This window comes from Sciurus vulgaris (assembly GCF_902686455.1).
Source record: "Sciurus vulgaris genome assembly, chromosome: 8".
NCBI classification, from domain to species: domain Eukaryota; kingdom Metazoa; phylum Chordata; class Mammalia; order Rodentia; family Sciuridae; genus Sciurus; species Sciurus vulgaris.
Window position 1 is genome coordinate 124279788 of NC_136468.1, and position 16244 is coordinate 124296031.

Here is a 16244-nt window from a genome sequence, read left to right on the forward strand (position 1 = left end):
ATGATGAACTACTACTTAATGGCCTTGTCCTTGGGCAAGAACCAGGTGCAGTTCATGCAATGAATAGGCTGCATATGGCTGTGACCCGTTTTGGCAGAAATCTTCCTTCTTTGGTCATCTTGGAAGTGAGGACCTGAGAAACTGAACAAATCTTCATTACATGAATACATTATAAAATGTATTTCCACTTCTGCACTTTAAAATAAGTATCAAGCCAGGTGTGATGGTGCATCGCCTGTAATCCCAGTGACTCAGGAGGCTGAGGCAGGAGGATCACAAGTTCAAATTTAGAAAGGCCTTACACAACTGACTCAAAATTAAAAATCAAAAGGGCTGGGGATATAGCTCAGTGGTAAAGTGTCCCTGGGTTCAATCCCCAGTACCTAAATAAATAAATAAATAAGATAAAATAATATAGAAATCAAGCATGAATAACCAGAAACTGAAGCAACAAATAATGATGAGAGGCCCTATGAATGACATGGGAATACGTAGATGGTTCTCTCTAGACAACAACGATCTGCATTTTTTTCATACTTTCTGTACACATTGTAAAAATGATGGGCCTGTGTCTGCTGGTGGCAGCAACTCTCAGTCTCCAGGGTACTTCAAGGCCCAGTGCTGCCAAACCTGCAGGTCTTAGAACCTTCCCAAGGTCCTTAGGCTATGGGAACACGTGGGCTTATGTAGGCATGACACAGAGCATGGTAAGGTACTGAAACCCCCAAGGCCCTCAGGAGTCCAATAGGAATAAGCTTCGAACCTAAAGTATGTGCATGGGGAGGGAGTAGAAGGGGGTAGATGTGAACACAGATGTTTCATAAATATGTATATGTGTAATATGCACATACCATGTGCCAATATAGAATAGGTTATAAAACACACAGGTGGATACAAGTGGTACACACCTGCGATTCCAGCTACTTGGGAGGCTGAGGCAGGAGAATTGCAAGTTCAAGTCCAACAACTAAGCAAGACCCTGTTTCAAAATAAAAAAATAAAAAGGGGGCTGGGGCTGCAGCTCAGTGGTAGAGCACTTGCCTAGCATGTGTGAGGCACTGAGTTCGATCCTTAGCACCACATAAAAATAAACAAATAAAATAAAGGCATTGTTAATTTATAGCTACAAAAAACATATTAAAAATAAATAAAAAGGGCTCAATGGTAGAGTGCTTCTGGGGTCAATTCCTAGTACCATAAACAAAAAAGCTCAACCCTCCCCACACACACAAAAGGGAAAAGTTTCTATAAAATGTAGAAAAAAATAAACATTTTAAAACATCTTACTGTGGGTCCTTCCTACTATCAATAGCTAAGAGTCTTAGATGCAGTACATTCTTAGGGAACCAGTCATTATTAATGACAAAGATTTAAATCCACTTCTCATTTTATACCTTTATTTTATTTATTTTTACATGGTATTAAACTCAGGGCCTCACACATGATGAGCAAGCACTCTACCACTGAGTTACAACCCCAGCCCTCTTACTGTTTTGTTGAATCCTTTTCTTTGGGCCAACTTCTAGGACAAAACAGATTCCCTCTGTTTTATATCATAGCCCAACTGGCAAAGAACAGCTGACGAAAGAGCTACTCCGGAAGCAGAAGAGGGCTGGTATGGCCATGTTCTTATTGTTTGCCGGTTTCTCATCAGAAATCTTAAGTGCTTTTCATGTGGGAATTTTAAAAATATTCTTAGGCAGAAGGACTGCATCTTCCTGAGTAACTTCAATGCTGAGCAGCATCCTGCTGTTCATTCCTCCACACTGTGGAGACCCCACCTCTACAGACATTGTGGCAGCTGGCTACTGCATATAGGTGCACATATAAAATCAAACATCCACAATACTACTATATATCTAAGAAAACGAATAGCAAGTCAATATCCACTATTAAGTCTACAAATTTCTCTGTCACCTGGAAGTTTTTATAAGGTCCCTCCTGTTTCAGGATGCCATCAAGAGCTGCTTTTGGTTTTATGTTTAATTCCTCTGACTCCAGAGCAACTCATAATAATGAACCATGATAAGCACCCAGGCCAGTCATCTTGGAGCAGAAGAATCTTCTTTTAACTATGTATTTGGTGACCACTATTTAATCTACTAATGGAATCCCCAAATCTATAGTCAATAGCATGTTATGTCCATGCTGAGCTGCTGGATGCTCACATGCACTGCACAAGAGTCCCATCCTTGCTGTGGGTCAATTCCCAATCAGCTGCACAAACAGGGGACTTTATGCCAACCATAGCTGCCAGTGTTGAAGCATACATTAAATCTTTTTCTACATTTTAGGTTCACTCTCCTCAGGCCCCAACAGATCCATGAGATGAGCATGGTCATTACAGTCTACCTGGGCCCTTGCCAGAATGACAGGGATGAAGGTCCCAGTCCCCCAACTCAGACATGCTGCCATGCCACACAGATGCCTTCTCCCTTTAAGTATCATTACTCAGAAGACAACCATGCTCATGAGTGTTGACACTGTCCTGAAGGCTGGTCTGGACTTCAGAGTTTCAAAAATGCACCTTCACAACAGCTGTGACAGGAGCAGGTGAAAAACTACTAGCAGATTGATCCTCTACAAAGCACACTGTTACTTTGGAGCCTAGAAACCCAAAATCCATCTATTTGCCAACTATTCCTGTGGGAAACCTAAGCAACACACACACAGAATGCAAATGCAAGGGGTGATTTCAGTAAGGAATCAGAGGACACAAGAATGGAAAAATGCACTCAGTAGGAGCAGGGGCTAGTGGGTTTTGTCCTCTCTGCTGGGCCTTGCAGACTCCACCTTTTTGTTCCTTGCCCAGCCCCAGGTGCCAGGTATACCCTACCTATATGGAGTCCTGCTTCTCTTCAGGGAAGCCAGCTGCTTGGTGGCCTGACCTTTCTTAACCCTGTCCCAGGGCCCACAATTCCTCACTTGTCTTTCTCAAGAGACATCAATAGCAGGACTGGGATGTGTCTAAGGAAAAAGAACTCAGACCTGAGCTCAAGCCAGAGACTCGAGGAACAGCCCAACAGGTGAGGCCTGATGATGGACAGGGTGGAAGAGTATGGTTTGGGTGCAAGTAGATAGGGTACAACAAGGGTGCTGGGGAAGGACCGTCAATACTAGGCAATAAGGCATGAGGGGAGGGATGAGCCAGGGACAGGTGTTTAGCTATATACAGCAGCTATTTCTTTCCCGTTCCTCAGTATTTCCAAGCAACAGGTATAAAACTTTTGAAATAACAACAACACATACACACATACACACACACACACACAATCTGATAGTTTTCTTCAAGTTTTAGATTCTAATTCTGAACTTTCTCTGTCTTAGAAAGTTTGTCTTTTCCTCTATGGATTATATGTGTCAGTGGCCCACTTTGTATACTCATTTATATGCTCTAAAGTACTTAACTTTTTTATTTTCATATTTTGTGGTGCTGGGGATTGAACCCAGAGCTTTGTGCATGCGAGGAAAGCACTCTACCACTGAGCTACATCTCTAGCTCTCTTTTTTATTAATTAATTTTAGCTGATACATAAAACATGAAAATTATGCTTACTAATGCAATACCATGTGATGTTTTAATACATATTAAGTGAAGTTAAACGTATCTATTTCCTCAAACATTTATCATCTCTTTGTGGTAAAAACATTCAAAGTCCTTTCTTGTAGTTTTTTCAAAATGTATAGTCCATTATTGCTATGTTACTGTGCAACAGCATATCAGAACTTCTTACTCCTATTAACTGGAACTTGGTACCCACTGATCAACCTTCCACCTACTCTCCCCAGTCAAGGCCCTTAACTTCAAAGGGAAGACAGGAAGTCTAGAAATCTGGCCACAGTGAGAAAGAACAATGGATTTCAGAGAAGCCTCATGGGTCCTGATCAAAGGGCTGTACACTAGACCCCAAATACCCTCCCTACAATCTGGGACCCCCTCTTCTCCATTTACTTTTACCAGGCACTCCTGTAGACCAGTCACCACTTGAGGAAACTATGGAAGGGAGGACAGGAGGCCCAGCAATATTCTGAGTCAGGATGATTCCCACCAATTTCAAATACAAACAACCAGAAAGACTTACCTTTGAATGCTACCTCCCAGCGACCTTCTAAGGAGCGGTTCCGGCCAGTGATGACATACTGATAGCCAACCCATAGCCTGAGGGGATGGAAACAGATCTGAGCACAAGGAGGAAAGCGGCCATCGATGACTATATCTGTATTTATATATTAATTTATTTTTACTTATTTTTATGGTGTTGGGGATCAAATTTTGAACCTCATGCATGCTAGGCAAGTGCTTTCCCCCTGAACTATACCTCCAGAACTGTGTGTGTATGTGTGTTTGAGTGTATGTGTGTGTATTTATTTATTCAGGTAGCAGGGATTGAACCCCAGGGTGCTTAACTACTGAGCCAAATCCCCAGGACTTTTTCAATTATTTATTTTTATTACACATACACTACACCACACACACACACACACACACACACCTCTATTTTTAAAATATATTTATTTTTTATGTGGTGTGGAAGATCAAACCCAGTGCCTCACTCTTACTAGGGAAGTGCTCTACCACTGAACTCCAGTCCACCTTTTTTTTTTTTTTGAGATAGGATCTCACCAACTTGTTTAGGGCCTCAAATAGTTGCTGAGGCCATCTCTGATCTGTGATCTTCCTGCCTCAGCCTCCTGAGCTGCTAATATTTCAGGAGAATTTCGTATGTGTTTTAATAGTTAAGTTGACCTCTAAAAAATTGAATTTTAACATGAGTGATTCAAGTTTTAACTCTTAGTTTTAATAAAATATATTAAAATTCTAAACAGTAAATTCACAGGTCAGGAAAAAAATTTAACCTTAGGTAATTCCTGCCAACCCTGCTTATTTTTGGTGTTTTTTTTTTTTTTTTTTTTAAGGTACTAGGGATCAAACCCAGAGTCTAGCCCATGCTAGCAAGTGCTTTACCACTGAGTTATATCCCCATCCCTTTTTATTTTGAGACAGTCTCCACTGGTTGCCCAGGCCTAGAACTTGTAATCCTTCTGCCTCAGTCTCCTGAGCAATTGAGATTACAGGTATGTGCCACCATACCCAGACCAAGCTTGTTCTTAGTAGCTGATCCCATAAAGCTTTCTCATTTGAAGACAGAAAAACCTTATTCTTAGCAGACATAAAGCCCAGGGAATACAATTGTATGACTATGTTAAAACCACAGAACAGGAACAGTTTATGACAGATTTTATTCTTCAAAAGAAACAGACCTGTGAACAAACACTACCAAGCTGGTTAAAAAGACACATACATGGCTTTCGCTCACAGCCAGCCCTCCCCAGTCCTGTAATGTGTTCCCAAACACTCTGACCAGCACACTGCTCACAGCCCAGCACCACAGCTTCCTACTGCTCTGCCCTTAATCTGTACTGTGCATACACTGGCAGCCATGGGATACAGGCCTTCCCCACCCATTGGCTTATGACTTCTTGCTTTTCCACTAGGTATTTCCTTGTGGGTTTGATAAAACAACCTGTTATTTTTCTCACTTTGCTGCTGCAAAAGGAGAAACAACTTGATCTTGCAATCTGCCAAGATCACACAGGACCCAACTATGGAGATGAACCTGAGCTCCAGTCTTGAAATTAAGGCCCTCTGTCCACCTGACTCAGATCATCATGCTCTCATAGTGGTGTAGCAGTTGTCCACTGTAGGAAGGCAACAGGTGACTAAAAGAGAGCAACGGCTATCTTTTGAACCCCATGGTTCGAAAAAAGGATAGCCATTATCTCCCCCTCACCCTTAGCAGTACGGCATGATGCATCTTCCAGAGGTGGCACCTTGCAAGTCTCAGTGTACTCCTGTTCCCTAAACAAACCCCTCACCTTGAAATACTGGGTTTGCAGACGTGTAGTACTCATTTTCATTTTCTCTTCGATGCACAGAGCATGGAGGCCCCATTTTGATGTACGTATGTAAGTCCCTAAATCTCTATCTGCTTCCGCTGGTAGAGATCTGCCTTCCCCATAAGCTGGCTGCTGGCCATATGCTCAGCCCTCATAGGACTCCAATTCCCCAGGACTCACCTGCGCTGGTCCTTCCAACCAAAGCTCTGCTCGGGCTGGTCCCATTCCTGACATGTGCCCAGTGAGTCTACTTTCACACTCAAGCATGTATGCGTAAGCCCACTGAAATCACTGAGCAGAGCCAGCATGGCTTACTGCCTCAAAGAGACTCTTTGCCCACCTGTGCACCTTCACATCAGACTACAAAGCCCCACACCAGGCAGTCCCTCAGGATAGAAAAAAGCAATCCATGGCTACACTCAACAAATGCTGTTGTACCCACAGAGGGGGACCAATGAAAAGGTTAGCCCATAGTCCTACAAGGTGGCAACAGATCCCAGTCCTCCCCTATCTCCTCCATGAGCCTCAACCCCATCCTGATGCACATATGTAAGCCCCTAAATCTCTATCTGCTTCCAGCTGGTAGGGATCTGCCTTCCCCATAAGCTGGCTGCTGGCCATATGCTCAGCCCTTATAGGACTCCAATTCCCCAGGACTCACTTGCGCTGGTCCTTCCAACCAAAGCTCCGCTCGGGCTGGTCCCATTCCTGAGCCAGGATGAAGCGCAGTTCCTGGTCAGTGGAGAAGGTGGCAAGTGAGCCGTTCACACGCTGGCAAGTCTGCGCAGCATCCCAGTAGTTCTCCCCACTCAGGTAGACACGGTAGCAGCTGGCCGTGCCTTCATAGTGGTGCCACCCTGTTGGGCACTTCCCTAGGAAACATGAAGGACAGAAGGGGAGTTGTTCCCCAAATTAGGATCCTGACTCCAAATTTAAAATTATATGTGCTGCATGAGGACAGGCACACATCAGAAATCACCTTAGAGAGAAGGGGAAATAGATTCTAGAGGACGAGTTTCTGCTTCTAAGATCATATACCTTGTAAAATGCTCTAATTTTTTGAAGATATAATTCACCCTATAATGCAAGTATATTCAGTGATTTCTCCCATTTCTATAAGATCTTTTAATTTACTTGGTAGTACGTAAGGTCTGCTGAATTAATTTCTGTAAAACAGATTTCACTAATTCTGATTAATGAATTAATTCTGATTAAGAAAACGAAACTCCCTACATAGTCTGTGAGGTCCTGCTCAGAGCAAGCAGGGAGAATCCCTCCATGCCCGGCCCTTGCTTCCCTGATGACCAGCTGTCCAAGCTTCTGTCGCCAGTAAGCAGCTTCCTGAGTTGAGTTCCCAGTCCTCCTTTTCTGTTAACGTGGGCATTTTCAGTAGGGTGCTGGGAAGCATTCCCCTAAAATAGCATCTCAGATCAGAGTTGTAGGGGCCAAGACATTGTAGGACCAACCTCTGCCACCCACAGATGAGAAAAAGAGGCTGGGGCTATGCTACAGCTGATGAAGCCCAGGAACCAGCCAGAGCTCTATCTCCCTGAGACTGGTCAGCATCCTACTTCACCAGCCTGTCAACCTACCCCTTGGACATGGGAAGGCTTAGTACTTTACAGTTTCCCAGAGCTAGTATCAATGGTTTGTTTTATAATTTTGGCATATCTCCTATTAGTACACTGAAGAGTAATAATTTTTAGTAAAGCCAGTTGTGTTTTTTTTTTTTTTTTTTTAGTGATTTTAAAATACATTTACATAGGGGCTGGGGTTGTGGCTCAGTGGTACAGCACTCACCTACCACACATTAGGCATTGGGTTGGATCCTCAGCACCACATAAAAATAAATAAATAAAATAAAGGTGTTCTGTTAATCTACAGCTTAAAAAAAAAAAAAAAAGCCGTTTATATCCAGTGGCACCAGTGAAACTTTTTTTGTACCTCATTATTTGTATTTACGGTGTGTGTGTGTGTGTCTCACTAACAATGGCACTGAGATGAGAGGAACAATATGGTGGCTCTGGTCCCTGAGGCACGTCCATAACACTGTATGCAAGGCACAGCAACCTGGATAACACCACCTGCCCTCCACCAGGCCTTGCAGTGTGTATAGCACATGACTACCAAGGGCAACAATCGGATGGCATTTACTGTGAATTTCCTATGTGCCCATGCCAAAGTTTTCAGACTGACCACACTCCAGGGGGATGGTTCTGCTCATCTCCATGTTAGAGATGAGGACCCCAAGGCATGGACAGGCTAAGCAGCTTAAGAGTTAGCAGCAAGGCTGGGCTTCCCATGTGGGAAGGGGTTCAAAGGGAATTCAGTTGGTTGAGGGCAAGAGAGAAAGAATTCCTTTTTACTGACTTTTTTATGTGTTGAACTTTGTGGAACTATTGCCTAGGGAGAACTATTACTGCTAAAAAGAATAGGTAACAGAGCATAGAGCTGAGCATCAGGACCCATGGGGCTAATTCCTGGAGATGCCCCTTCCAAATATGTAACCCTGGATAGGCCGGCCTCTCAGAGCTTGTTTCCTCATTTACCCAGTATGTGCAACACCTTTCAATGGAAGGGTTTGCACTTAATGTGGTAAAAATGGGTACAGTGTCAGGGCTCAGAGGAAGGCTGGCCCACATCACCTACTGCTTGTTCAATCCTGATCAGACAAAGAACTGGCTCCATGAGGAGCTGGGGGTTCAAGGAGTGCTGGGGCCCTGCAGTGTGGGTGACTTTCCAGGACTGCCTCATCACTGACAGTGTGGGGCTTGGCAGAGCCACTGTACCTCAGTGTTCCAGCCTAGGACTCTGGGCAGCCAGCACAAGCTACAGCACAAGGGGCTATCAGTTGCCTCTCAGGTGTTCCTAAGCACTGAGTCTGTGGGCTATGTTAACACAAATGAGCAGACCAGGTCTGCAGCAGACAAATCTTCCTACCCCAATTGGGGCTGCTCATTGTACCTAAGTGCACAATCACCTGAAAATTTCTGCTCACAATGGGGCATATTTCAACTATATCTTTCTTCTCCTCAATCTTTAACCTTATTAAGTCACCTTAAAATTTTCATGTCACTTGCAGTTCATTAAATAATTATTTTATTTATTGAGGAGATGGAGCCTCAATATGCTGCCTAGGCTGGCTCAAACACCCGGGCTCAACTTGAGATCTTCTTGTCTCAGTCACCCAAGTAGCTGGGACACCAAAATAACTATTATTTAAAACAAAAACCAAAACAAAAACAAAAAAAACCCCGAAGTAAAGCCTTCCCAAGTCACCAGCTGTACCTACTTTCTCAGAGCCTGTTTCTCTTCCTATAAAGGGAATGATACAAATATGGGATTTCCCAGGGCTAATGCCATCCAGCCCTGAAGGCAGTCATGTTATGAAAACATGTAACCTAACTAACAGAGCATGGGTGCCAAGTCTAGAGTTGGGTGACCTTGGGGAGGTAACCATGCAGCCTCATTCATGCCCCCTGACTGTCTTTAATAGCCTCCCCAACACCCTCATATCTCCCAGCAGAATGGCACTGGGAGAGCCAGGAGCTGAGTCTTAGGCTGTACTACTGAGGTAGGTTGTATGTCTGTGGGTGACAAAGTCAGGACAGGTCTGCAACTTACTGCTGAAGCGGACAGGCTGTGCCACATTCACCGCATGGAAGTGTGTGGGGTCACCTCCTCTGGCCCGCCCTGGCCGCGGATCCACAGACTCCTTCCCATGGTAAGGACGTATCTCCCCAGTTACTTCTGAAAGCAAAAGAAGTGTGCTATAAGTCCCATACATGCAGCAGTGAGGGTGCAGCCATGATGGTTCTCTATACAGCAGCAAGCTGAACATCAACTCAGTTCTGACTCCTTAGGGCTGGAAAAGTGTGGTAGCAGAGTCCATTTATTTCAGTTTTCTTTAGAACTCTAGAATTCACTGCCATTCACATCAATTAAACACTCTCTTCTTTTTTTAATCATTATTGTGATATGAGGTCTTTCATGTTCCTCCCCATGTTAGTGTGAAGCGGGGACCCACTGTATATGACCCTCCTCCATACTGTTCATCACTGGCTGAGCCACCTCTAACCAGCCTCAAGCTGGTCCCTTAAGGCTGCCAAGGCCTCACGATGTTTGTATTTGGCTCCTTAGCACCTGGCACAAGCATGGTGTGCAGCAAGCCTTGATGTATGGCTGGAAGTTGTGAACAGGAAGCTGAAGAAGAGGGAAGCATTCTAATTTTACGCAGCAAGACCTAATAATTTGCAGGTCTTTCTATAAAGTCTCTTATGAGCAGACATAGAGAGATGAAGTGATTTACCCAAAGCCACAGAGTAGGAAACGGTCAGAGGCAATGCCCCTCCTGGGCCAGACTACCTTCTACTCCACCTGTACCTTGCAAGTAAAAGGCACCTAGGGCAAGTTCAGGAAAGATGGGCAACAAATTTGGTCTGCATGGCTGCATACAAACAGAAAGACAAGATACCTGCCAGCAGGTAGTTGCTATTTTATTGGGATATCAGTTGCTATTATACTGGGAATCACTCTAAAACACACAATGTGCTACCACTTTTCAATATAAGTTCAGAAGGAGATCCAAGATGGCGGAGTAGAGGGAGGCTGTGTTCCTTGTCGCACCATAACTCAGGTTTCAAGCACAGGATATGTTTCTTGGTGAAGCAGTTTTTGCTGCTTATCGATCCCCTGCTGTTTACCTCATTTGTCTACTGCAATCACCTGTAGTCTGCCAGCATATATTGTCAATGTAAGTTCAGCAGAAAGCAAAAACCTCAAAAAGGGAAGCATATTCAAGGATTCATTGTGCATTTTCAGCACTTCTGGTGTCCTAAAATGCAATGTAATCAGTAACCTGACACTGAGACAAGCCTGATGCTATGGCTGCTCTCTGCAAACACCCAGCACATTAGCTTGCTAGGACTGAGCACCCTCTGCACCCAGCAATGCTGGGCAGGGGCTCCCAGACCCTGAGCATCTCTGACACAGAGGCAGTACTGAGGACACAGACCCCTCACAGGAAGAGGAGGATCACTAAGGCAGGGCATGTAAGTGCTGGCTGGAGAAGGAAAGAGCCACATGGGCTTCTGAGGGATAGCTGAACTTCAGACAGGCAGCCAAAGAAACAAGAACAGAAAGGCTCTGGGCAGAGGGAAGAGCTTAGCAAAGGGCAAAGGTATGTACATCAAAGACCAGATTAGGTGTGGCTAAAGTATATTTCACTGTACCTAAATTTGACATTTCCCTTTTGTCTGCTCAAACAAGCAAAACCTGTGATTCCACTTTGTATCTTGGTCTCTTCCCCAAACCAAGACAAGAACCTAGGAAACTGCTCACAGAAAGACAAAATCGATCTAGGACAGAGGGAGGGGAAGAGAAGGACAAGATCATACAGAGGAATTGCCACTTGGCCTCATGGAGACTGAGATCATGTATGTGGATGTTGACTGTCTGAGTGAAGCCATCTGTAGCCTAACGATGGCAGACAGGTGAAATATTTGAGGCAAATGGTGATAAAGAAGTTCCTTGGTGCTGAACAGGCTTCTCTGGGGCAAAGGAAGCAATTGTGAACACTTTTCTTTTTCAACATTTCTTTTCATATCCAAGTACACATTCATCTCCTCACTCACTCACTCATTAATGTCCATTATGTGCCCCAAGGAAACCTCCAGCACTGACACAGGCCCTTACCAGCAAGAATGGGAAAGGGAAGATAATGATATTGGTGATAGTTATATGAGGGATTCCTAAGTGTCCTGGGGAGAATTGGGGAATGGGCAGAGTACAGGATTAGCAGACTTACAGATTTCTTAGGACAGCTTCTGATAAAATTGCCCTCCTTCCTCCTGAGAGGCGGCTTGTGGGTATGCAGATGACACCAGGCTTTCACTGCGGAACTGACCCACACGTGTCTAGATTCAGAGTGCTACCTCACCAAAGCACTTTCTTTTTTCTTTCTTTCTCTGTTCCAGGCACTGTCCTAGGCACAGGGACTACACCAATGAACAAAGAGTGGACAATCCCATTCCCTTTAGTGAGAAGTTTTACCCTCCTAGTCTTTCATCTGGCAACTGGACAGGGCCCCTATGATTGGGATGGTGTTAAGTTCAAGTGCATAACTCAATTCCAAGGCCAGCCCTGACATCTTGAAAAGCACCAACAGAAGCAGCCCATGGGGCTGCTCTCTGGTACTTAGAATAGCTTTTCTTTCTTCAGATGTCCTGACCAAGACTTCAGAGCAGCTCTTGCTGCCAAAGATGGAACAGGAATCCATGGAGGGAGACCTGAAGCAACACCTGGTTGAACTGATACTGAAAATAGGAGGGAAAGAGGAATGTCCCACAGGCAGGGAAAACAGGTTCAACAGGGTCAGGTGCAACACTCCAGGGCAGGGATGGGGAATAAGGGCACCAAGGTCAGGGTATCCTCCTCCTCCAGAGCCACAAGGTCTGGGCCTCCCCCACAGGTTGGCTGTCTGCTTCTACCCTACTCCATCTCTGGGCCCTGTGGTTACCCCTCCTGTCTCCAGCACCACTGGCAGTAGCCATTATGCCTCGTGGGCTCCTTCCCCAGCAGATAACCTTACAATGAGAGCTGAGGTTGCTACCATACTGCAAGTTCAACAAAGAAATTGAGTCAGGACAGTGTATGGCATGCTCACTTCTGAAGAGCATTCAGAAAGGATTATTTGCAAATAAAGGACAAAATGTTTCTTTTGTTTCAATTTCATTGATTTCAACTCTGAGTTTAACTGTTTCCTGTCTTCTACTACTTTTGGTGCTGGTCTGTTGTTCTTTTTCTAGGGCTTTGACCTGTAGTGTTAGGTCGTTTATTTGTTGAGTTTTACTTCTTTTATTAAATGCGCTCCATGAAATAAATTTCCCTCTAAGTACTGCTTTCATAGTGTCCCAGAGATTTTGATATGTTTCTTTGTTCTCATTTACCTCTAAGAATTTTTTAATTTCCTTCCTAATATCTTCTATTATCCATTCATCATATAATAGCATATTGTTTAATCTCCAGATGTTGGAATAGTTTCTGTGTTTTACTCTTTCATTTATTTCTAACTTCAATCCATTATGATCTGATAGAATACATGGTAGTGTCTCTATCTTCTTGTATTTGCTAACATTAGCTTTATGGCATAATATATGGTCTATTTTAGAGAAGGATCCATGTGCTGCTGAGAAGAAAGTGTATTTGCTCTTGGTTGGATGGTATATTCTATAAATGTCCGTTAAGTCTAAATTATTGATTGTGTTATTGAGATCTATGGTTTCTTTGTTCAATTTTTGTCTGGAAGATCTGTCCAGTGGTGAGAGAGGCGTGTTAAAATCACCTAGTATTATTATGTTATGGTCTATTTGGTTTCTGAAATTGAGAAGGATTTGTTTGACATACATGGATGAGCCACTGTTTGGGGCATAGATGTTTACGATTGTTATATCTTGCTGATTTATGCTTCCCTTAAGCAGTATGAAATGACCTTCTTTATCCCTTCTGACTAACTTTGGCTTGAAGTCCACATTGTCTGAAATGAGGATGGATACTCCAGCTTTTTTGCTGAGTCCATGTGCATGGTATGTTTTTCCCCATCCTTTCACCTTTAGTCTATGGGAATCTTTTTCTGAGGTGAGTCTCTTGTAGGCAACATATTGTTGGATCTTTCTTTTTAATCCAATCTGCCAGTCTATGTCTTTTGATTGATGAATTCAGGCCATTTTCCCGGTCATTTGGTTCATTTTTTAAATTTTATTTATTTATTTGTTTGACACAACTTGGTTCCTCCTTTATTTGACAATTTCTTTAGGATAATTCCTCCCTTTGCTGATTTGCTTCTTTGTTTTTCATCTCTTCCTCATGGAATATTTTGCTGAGAATGTTCTGTAATGCTGGCTTTCTTTTTGTAAATTCTTTTAGCTTTTGTTTATCATGGAAGGATTTTATTTCATCGTCAAATTTGAAGGAAACTGACAAAATAAATAGTTGGTTCTTCGAAAAAATAAACAAAATTGATAAACCTTTAGCCACACTAACAAAGAGAAGACGAGAGAAAACCCAAATCACTAAAATTCGGAATGAACAAGGAAATATCACAACAGACACGATTGAAATACAAAACATAATTAGAAGCTATTTTGAAAATCTATACTCCAACAAAATAGAAAATTTCGAAGACATCAACAGGTTTCTAGAGACATATGAATTGCCTAAACTGAACGAGGAGGACATACACAATTTAAATAGACCAATTTCAAGTACTGAAATAGAAGAAGTCATCAAAAGCCTACCAACAAAGAAAAGTCCGGGACCAGATGGGTTCTCAGCCGAGTTCTACAAAACCTTTAAAGAAGAGCTCATTCCAATACTTCTCAAAGTATTCCATAAAATAGAAGAGGAGAGGGAACCCTCCCAAACTCATTCTATGAAGCCAATATCACACTGATACCTAAACCAGACAGAGACTCATCGAGGAAAGAAAATTTCAGACCAACATCCTTAATGAACATCGACGTAAAAATTCTCAACAAAGATAGTGCACCATGATCAAGTGGGTTTCATCCCAGGGATGCAAGGTTGGTTCAACATCAGGAAATCAATAAATGTCATTCACCATATCAATAGACTTAAAGTCAAGAATCACATGATTATTTCAATAGATGCAGAAAAAGCATTGGATAAAATACAGCACCCCTTCATGCTCAAAACACTAGAAAAAATAGGGATAGTGGGAACATTCCTTAACATTGTAAAGGCCATTTATGCTAAGCCCATGGCTAGTATCATTCTAAATGGTGAAAAACTGAAAGCATTCCCCCTAAAAACTGGAACAAGGCAGGGATGCCCTCTTTCACCACTTCTATTTAACATCGTTCTTGAGACTCTAGCCAGAGCAATTAGACAAACCAAAGAAATTAAAGGGATACGAATTGGAAAAGAAGAACTCAAACTATCCCTGTTCGCTGATGACATGATTATATATTTAGAGGAACCTGGAAATTCCACCAGAAAACTCTTAGAACTCGTAAGTGAATTTAGTAAAGTAGCAGGTTACAAGATCAATGCTCATAAATCCAATGCATTTTTATACATAAGTGATGAATCTTCAGAAAGAGAAATTAGGAAAACTACCCCATTCACAATAGCCTCGAAAAAAATAAAATACTTGGGAATCAATCTCACAAAAGAGGTGAAAGACCTCTACAATAAGAACTATACAACACTAAAGAAAGAAATTAAAGAACACCTTAGAAGATGGAAAGATCTTCCATGTTCTTGGATAGAAAGAATTAATATTGTCAAAATGGCCATACTACCTAAAGTGTTATACAAATTCAATGCAATTCCAATTAAAATCCCAATGACGCACCTTACAGAAATAGAGCAAGCAATTATGAAATTCATCTGGAAGAATAAGAAACCCAGAATAGCTAAAGCAATCCTTAGCAGGAAGAGTGAAACAGGGGGTATTGCAATACCAGATCTTCAACTCTACTACAAAGCAATAGTAACAAAAACGGCATGGTATTGGTACCAAAATAGAAAGGTAGATCAATGGTACAGAATAGAGGACACGGACACAAACCCAAATAAATACAATTTTCTCATACTAGACAAAGGTGCCAAAAATATGCAATGGAGAAAAGATAGCATCTTCAACGAATGGTGCTGGGAGAATTGGAAATCCATATGCAACAGAATGAAACTAAACCCATATCTCTCACCATGCACGAAACTAAACTCAAAATGGATTAAGGACCTCGGAATCAGACCAGAGACCCTGCAGATTATAGAAGAAAAAGTAGGTCCAGATCTTCAACATGTCGGCTTAGGACCAGACTTCCTTAACAGGACTCCCATAGCCCAAGAAATAAAAGCTAGAATCAACCACTGGGATAGATTCAAACTAAAAAGCTTTCTCTCAGCAAAGGAAACTATCAGCAAAGCGAAGAAAGAGCCTACAGAGTGGGAGAATATCTTTGCCAATCATACTTCAGATAGAGCACTAATCTCCAGAATCTATAAAGAACTCAGAAAACTCTACTCCAAGAATTCAAATAATCCAGTTGACAAATGGGCTAAGGAAATGAATAGACACTTCACAGAAGAAGATCTACAAGCAATCAACAAACATATGGAAAAATGTTCAACATCTCTAGTAATAAGAGAAATGCAAATCAAAACCACCCTAAGATTCCATCTCACCCCAATTAGAATGGCGATTATCAAGAATACAAGCAACAACAGGTGTTGGCGAGGATGTGGGGAGAAAGGTACACTCATACATTGCTGGTGGGGCTGCAAATTAGTGTAGCCACTCTGGAAAGCAGTGTGGAGATTCC

General features: G+C 42.6%; 1 protein-coding gene across 1 annotated transcript in view; it reads right to left on the reverse strand.

Annotated features, from left to right (window-relative positions):
- Nucleotides 1-16244, reverse strand: part of DGCR2 (DiGeorge syndrome critical region gene 2) — a 112066-nt gene that overhangs the window by 24662 nt on the left and 71160 nt on the right. The window contains exons 3-5 of the mRNA XM_079152006.1: nt 9523-9648; nt 6560-6770; nt 4083-4159 (exon numbers count right to left, since the gene is read on the reverse strand). Coding sequence (XP_079008132.1) covers nt 4083-4159; nt 6560-6770; nt 9523-9648 — 414 coding nt within the window. The remainder of the gene's footprint in view (nt 1-4082; nt 4160-6559; nt 6771-9522; nt 9649-16244) is intronic.